The sequence below is a fragment of the Pinus tabuliformis genome, chromosome J (genome assembly GCF_031772625.1).
Source record: "Pinus tabuliformis cultivar Carrire ecotype Pingquan chromosome J, CPIR1, whole genome shotgun sequence".
NCBI lineage: Eukaryota > Viridiplantae > Streptophyta > Pinopsida > Pinales > Pinaceae > Pinus > Pinus tabuliformis.
In genome coordinates, this window is record NC_142295.1 from 88,370,984 (window position 1) to 88,378,093 (window position 7,110).

The 7,110-nt window shown below is 34.5% G+C and overlaps 1 protein-coding gene across 3 annotated transcripts; it reads left to right on the forward strand.

Moving 5' to 3' along the window:
* The first annotated feature begins 1,991 nt into the window (after positions 1 to 1,991).
* Positions 1,992 to 6,553, forward strand: LOC149225647 (uncharacterized). 3 transcript variants are annotated; one of them, XM_089377231.1, is made up of 11 exons: positions 1,992 to 2,142; positions 2,416 to 2,517; positions 3,490 to 3,553; positions 3,671 to 3,975; positions 4,077 to 4,194; positions 4,345 to 4,416; positions 4,607 to 4,736; positions 4,826 to 5,406; positions 5,515 to 5,645; positions 5,776 to 5,868; positions 6,000 to 6,553. In XM_089377231.1, the coding sequence occupies exons 3-11, from the start codon at positions 3,533 to 3,535 to the stop codon at positions 6,106 to 6,108; spliced, it is 1,560 nt and encodes a 519-aa protein (XP_089233357.1). In that variant the 5' UTR covers positions 1,992 to 2,142; positions 2,416 to 2,517; positions 3,490 to 3,532; the 3' UTR covers positions 6,109 to 6,553. The 3 variants fall into 3 exon arrangements, with proteins under 3 accessions (XP_089233357.1, XP_089233358.1, XP_089233356.1); XM_089377230.1 differs by having other exon boundaries at positions 2,001 to 2,324; XM_089377232.1 differs by lacking the exon at positions 2,416 to 2,517 and having other exon boundaries at positions 1,998 to 2,142.
* Positions 6,554 to 7,110: the final 557 nt, after the last annotated feature.

Sequence of the window (7,110 nt, forward strand, 5' to 3'; positions counted from 1 at the left end):
TCTTCTTTGCAACTTCAAATACAATATCCTTGAGAGTGTAGTAAAAATTGGGCATAGGTAACCTAGGAAGTTCGACTGATATTTATGAAATGGACCAATGTAATATTCCCCCCTGAAGATAGATATACTATAAATTCTCTACATTAGGCAGGAGGGCATCTAACACATTACTCAACATTCAACATTCTTCCATTGCTTGCACAGTTCTGCTCATATTGCTTGCACAATTCTGCACCTCTGCTCATATTTGTCTCTCTGCTAACCTAAACAATCCATAAGAGATGGGTGACATATATAAACATTAAAATACTAATAAAAAAACAACTTAAAAATTCAAGAAAGTGAGATCATGTATTATAGACTAAAACATTAAACATACAATAAATCCTCAAGGAAATTCCACTTCATATAAATTTTCCAAAGTTTGTTTATATAAATTCATATTCTCAAAAGTTTTATTTTATAATTCAATATAAATAAAAACAACTTAAAACCTAAAGAAAGTGACATCATTTATTTTATATTCAAACATTAAACATACATTAAATTCTTAAGGGAATTCCACTTATTTTTTATTTTATAATTCAATATAAAAAAATAAAAAAACTTAAAACTTGAAAAATAATGTGATTATACATTATAGATTAAAACACTAAACTTATAATTAATCCTTAAAAAGAATTCCATTCACATAAAATTTGGAAAGTTACATAAATTCATATTTTCAAAATTTTTATTATAAAATTCAATATATAAAACATAAATATTAAAATAAAAATAAAAATATGTATCCCATTATAATTTTTTTAATAGACAAATTTACAAACCAATAAAATATTAATAATATAACAATAAAGAGATTCAATTTATTATTTTTATTAAAGAATTATTTACTTGATGTATAAAGGACAAAAAAAACAAACAAACAAACATGTTTAATTTTTAATATTTAAACAAAAAAGAAAAAAACTGAAGCAAAAAATATCAATCAATAAAAATTGCATTGGAATATATTTTAAATTTCATTAATATTTAATATAAGATTGTTATAATATATTTTAATATAAAATTGTTACTATATATATATATATATATATATATATATTTAAATTTTAAATATGATGATGATGACGGTCCGCTGAGACCAAACAATGGTCTATCCGACCTAAAGAAACAAATTATTTATTTTGATTTAAGATTTTATTCCTATGTTCAAAAAGCTTGGAGAGAAGCCTCCCGAGCTCACTATAATTTTGACATTGTAAAAGGCTAGGAAGGTTATTGTAACAAAGATTGTGAAACTGAGATCTAATGTGGTTATACGGGAGACACTCTAACACGAAATGGTTTTCATCCTCGATGTTCCTATTCTCACATATATGGCAGATCCTTTCCATCCATGGTGTTTTAGGAACTGCCCAACGACCTATTTCACTATGAAGCTTATGAAAATTCGTTCTAATCTTTATAATGGTTATAATATTGTTACAATCAAAATATATATATATATATATATATAATTTTTTTTAAATATAATATTGTTATATATATATATATATATTTTTTTTAATTTTTTTAAATATAATATTGTCAATTTGGTATTGAATTAAAAAAATCACCGTTTAACATAAAAATTTGCATATAATTCTCCAGAAATATATGGGAAGCGAAACCAATTTATTTATCTTACTAAGTTTTGTAATTTGTAAGGTCGACCCATAGTGTTTGGGATTAATTTAAAGCAGGGTAATGTATCTTATTTTGGCATTGTTATTATTTAATTTTTTAATTTAACCATCCTCCCGGTGCCTAAACCTACCATTGACGGTAACCCTGCACCCAGGTTACACAGAACCTTCTCGAATCAGGATCCTCACTCGCCAGGTGTCAGTTGCATGGTCAAGGGTTCACTCTAACCGTTGGATCACCGAGCTGAACATCGCACGGTCGTGGGCTGCCGAGAGTTTGTTAGGGTAATGAAATCCTACCCCGTCGCTTTACTAGCAGTTCATTTGGGTCTGGACTCCGCGGTGCGGAGCTCTGCAAATTCGACAACCTCGCCTAACCTCGCCTGCTGGCGGTTTCAAACACAGGCTATAGACATTCTGATTACTAGAATCAGTATTTCTCTCATGCTGCAGGGTACTATTCATTACTTCTTTTGTGTACAGGGTTTCAATGTCTCCTTACACAGGGTATAACGGATAATGCAAACCTCCCTGTTTATCTCATGCTGTAGAGATTACCTTCTCGATACCCTTCGCAGACAGTAGTGATGGCTTCCCTGGAGTTTCGATTCCCTCATTCACACAGTTGCCCAACAGGCATAGCCTTTATCATGCCCTGAGATGTTTAATTTAGATTTTAGCTCAATTTCCCACGTCTAATCTGAGTTAAATTTACTGTGATGCGTAGGGTTCCTCCCTGGTTGCCTGAATCCATCACGCAGATGACTTCCCTGCTGAATCCGAAGACCCTACAGGAAAATTTTTGATCTAATGTGGAGTGTAAACCCTGGTAAGTGATGACTGACAATTGCAAGAATTCGATTTTTTCTCCAATTAGGGTTTTACAAGAGTTTCCTTATTTCTTCTCTGGGTTGATCTGCAAATTTGCGGTGCGGAGCTCTGCAAATTCGACAACCTCGCCAAACAAATTCGACAACCTCGCCAAACCTCGCCAAACCTCGCCTGCTGGCGGTTTCAAACACAGGCTATTTTTAATTATTTATTTTTAACTAACTATTATCATAAATTATTTTTAATTACTAATTTAACATAAAAATTTAATTATTTATTAATAATTTTTGACTAACTTTTATCATATAATAATTTTTTTATTTTATTTTAAGGGAGGTTCATCTAAGAAGTACCAGAATATTAGATGAACCATTTTTAGGGTGATCAGTCTGGCCACATAGTAGTTTCAATGCCACCACCATGTGGAATCCCCCCGGTGACCGTTGGGGGAATCTACTGACTTTGGTTTTAACCTATGGCCTCTTGAACTGTAACCTGCCTTGTGCTGTGGTTCAACCAAATGAGCTTATAACTCTTATGGCAGGGTCGTTTTGTGCTCAGAACTGCTTGCCCACTTCTCTTAATGATTTGCATTAAGAAACATTTGACTTGGGCTTTGGTTCAACCAAATGAGCTATAATCCTTGTGGCAGAGTTGTTATGTATGTCTATGCTCAGAGCGGCTTATCCACTTTTATTGATAATATGCATTAACAAACATTGTCTGGTTGCAAGTTTGAGTCGTCCCTTTCTTGCATAAATTGGACATGTCAAATTAGCCATGTATGCTGGCTGAAGACAAAAATAAACATATCAGTGGTACTCATAAGTAATTTGAAAGTTCAGTTTATATTCCTATTGCTATTTAATGCAGTACTAAGTGCACGTTTCAACATACCATGTTTGTACATGCTATGAACTGTCAACCTAATGTTAGTTACACTGTATTAATATCTTGAAATTGTTCTCAGGAAACTTTTTTGAGCTAGCTGTGAAACTACTTGAAAAGTCTATATGGCAGGCCGTGATAGATTTGTAAGTATCACTTATTGTATTGTTCAATCAAAGTCACTTGGCTTTTATTGCTAAACTGGTTTTGAGTTTTGCTGTGTCTTTGAAAAAGTGTAACAATGCGCATTTGATAATTTTCAGGACTTCTATAGGAAGAACAGAGATTATTCAAATATTTTAGATGAAGATGTTGAACCAGAAGAAATGGAAGAGGGAGAAGAGGAAGAAGAGTATGAAGAGGAGGATGATCAGGAGGAAGGACAGTATGAGAAGTCAGAACCAGAAGAAGATCCTGTTGCGGTCAGGGAACGCCAGGAGTATTTACAGAGGAGAGAAAAATTAAAAGAAGTTGAGCGGCAGAAATTGAGGCAGAAACTGAAGCAAAAGCTTTCTGATCAATTTTATTTGGAAAATGATCAAAAGAAAAAGCTCTCAAACAATGATGAGTAAGCTTAAACAGTGTGCTTGGATTTTCATGTTTGTATGAAGGGTACTAGTGTTTTTCAGTATCTAGTTTGCATTGTAATGAAAAGTTCCTTTATTGCAGCTATGGTTCTTTCTTTGGCCCTTCTGAAATAGTGGTTGCCAGAAGAGTTATTGTAGAAACACGTGCAAGGAAAGAAGCTAATTGTATTGCAGCTAAGGTTTCCAAGGAGGACCCAAAAGTATTTTGCAGAACTCTCATTGCTTTTGCTTATGAACATATATAAAAAGTTTTTAGATGTTGGTTTTGCTTTTTTGCATTTACCTTTAAATCTGATTTGTGTCACAGTGAGTTTGTGGCTTTTCACTGTTTTTTTGCATGTCGGTTCTAGGGAATATCTGAACCTGAATCGGATACAAACTTTGAAGAAAAAGAACCACCTCCACGCAAGGTTGTTGATGAGGTATAGAAGAGAACTAGAATACAGTCATAACTCTTAGAATTTAGTGTGTCTATTGTGTTAAACTGTTTTTAAAGGCAAGTCTAAGATTTATTGCATTCCCAGAGGCAAACAGCTATTGTATGGTTTGTGTAAAAGTCTTCTCGCACAAAATTTGTTTATGCCTGTATTTACTAGAGGATCTCTCTTGCAGACCAAGACAAAAGCACAGCAATTAAAAGCAATCAGGGACTATTCCTTCCTCTTTTCTGATAATGCTGAAATTCCTGTTCCTGATAAAGGGTCCACATCTGATCTTAATTCTGTTACAAAATCCATACCGGGTAAGTTCAGTTTTATAATTATTGAGATTAACCTGCTGTTTTTGGCTTAAGCATTTTTAAAGAATCACTGAAATAATTGACTTTTACAGATAATGCTCAGAAAAAACAACCAATTGGGAAAAATTCAGTTGGGGCATTAAAGAAACCTGTAGTATCCAGTAAGCCAGTCTCCTCTTCCAAGGAATTTAAAGGCATTGTAAAACCTTCTGGACAAATGTCTATCAAGCCTGGTTCACGAACAATATCTCCACAACCCAATTTGAAAGGATCATCTAATGCAAAGAATCAGGCAGGCAAGCCGGGATCTGGATCAGGGCGTTCTGTTATTCAGACCAATGGTTCCTTGTGTCAACTCGGGAGGAACGGAACAAAGACTGTAAATTCTGGGAGTAATGGTGCGAAGGGTGTAAACTCGGTTACTATGAAGAAAAAGGAACCTTTATTAAATGCTAGTAAAAGTGGGAAGGATCAACAGCGTTTATCAGGCTCTCGGCCTACAAATATGCAGAAGACTGTTCCTATGAAGGCTCCATCGCAAACATTCCAAGTGGAGCAAAGAAAGCCTACAGTAATGGCGAAGTTGTTGTCCAAACCAGTGCAAAAGATGGAGACAAAACTTCCACCCAAACCAACACCAAAACCGGCACCGAAACTACTGCCAAAGTCTCAGGTCTGACCAATTCCGTCACAGTTTTGAACTTCTTTGTTTGAGCATTCTGCATTTCATTTCAATGTCTGTCTGATTGCAATTTTGTAATTTCATTTCTTTGCCTTACAGGTAAAGCCTGCAAAAGCCCCCTTGTCTCGTGAATCGCATTATGATCGACCCAAGAAGAGGAGGCCTGTAGATGATGACTATGATCTTGAAGATGGTGGTAATGTTAGTAGCATGATCAGACAGATGTTTGGGTAATGTCTTACCTTTCCTTGATGAAATACTATTAACATGATTGAAATCTGGCCTTTGGTACTGTGGTTTTATGATATTGTCTGCTTGGCTTTCATATATGTGATCCTAACAAGTGCTTAATACTTTCAGCTACAATCCAAACAAGTATAGAGATATGGATGATGAAGATGACCGTGACATGGAGGTTGGATTTAGTAGAATACTAGCTGAAGAGAGAAGAAGGTAATATTTAGTTCCATTCTTTACGAGTAGATTAGTTTCATGTTTTATTTCTTAGAGGGGCAGTTTACTTTTCTACATGTAAATTTATTTGTTGCTCAATTAAAGTGTGTTTTTCATGGTTACATTTGCAGTGAAAGAATTGCTAGGGAGGAAGATGAAAGGGAGTTGGCATTAATTGAGGCAGAAGAAAGGGCAGAGAGGGAGAGAGCACTGAAGAGACGAAAACTGCAGAAAAAATAGTCGTGGAGCAACAGAAAATGAATACGACTTTTTCTGTGGCCTAAAAATTTCTTGGCAGGTTTGAAACAGGTCAGGGATTCTTTTACAGAGGACATGAATCTGGGAAGGATGTCTGTTCTTTCTGTGAAGCATTAGAGAGCTGATTCGATGAAAAGCAGATACCATACATACAGATACCTGTCTATGGTCATTGCATGAGAGATTATTAAGATTGCTGGGCCATCTGTCTTGATATTGGTGGTAACCCTATGGGTTCACTTGTATAATCTTTGTATGGAAGGGAAACAGACATCATCCGGTACTGTGGCTGCAGAATTATGGATGGGGGATTGTGTGTTTGCTATTGCTTTGTTTTTTCATTGTAGACCAGTCATTGGTCTGGTTGATTTAGTTCCCACAGCAAACATTACCTTAATATTTTAAGGTCGAGACAATTCTTAATGCAGTTTTGAGGCAATACTACATTCTAAACGTCTGTCGTTGATCAGAGCTGGCTATTGAGCACTTGACATTGCATTTGGAGTGTAATTGCAACTCCAATGTGCAGGACCTGGTGATTTGTAAATTCCAAAGAACATATTACTTCCGTTTATGTGCATTGAACTACAGGTCCAATATATAAATTGTACAGGAAATGTGTCTGAAGACAACGTTTCTATTTTATGGAGAAAATCTCAAATGTACACCAGGGCCATTGTTTTCTTTGCCAGCATCATTTTATATTTTAGTCTGTTTCTTTAATTAAAACAGACTTTGCAAAGAGATGTCGAATTAACCACAAATTTTGGATAAATAGGAAATTCTGAAAGCTATTTTTAACATGGAAAATGCTGAATCAAAAATCATTGTAACAAGAATCATTTGATGACGACATTAGATACTAGGAGAACATTTAATTCATTAGTGAATAATAATATTCCCAAAATAGATTATTTACTATAAGAGGAAATAAGCTTCATTAGTGAATAATAATATTCCCAAAATAGATTATTTACAAATGAT

Bases quoted from the DNA above. Each gene is read 5' to 3' on its own strand.
- LOC149225647 (XM_089377231.1), top strand. From the start codon at position 3,533: ATGGCAGGCCGTGATAGATTT. The intron at 3,554-3,670 runs GTAAGTATCACT...GATAATTTTCAG, and splicing joins TGGCAGGCCGTGATAGATTT to GACTTCTATAGGAAGAACAG. The intron at 4,737-4,825 runs GTAAGTTCAGTT...TGACTTTTACAG, and splicing joins TGTTACAAAATCCATACCGG to ATAATGCTCAGAAAAAACAA.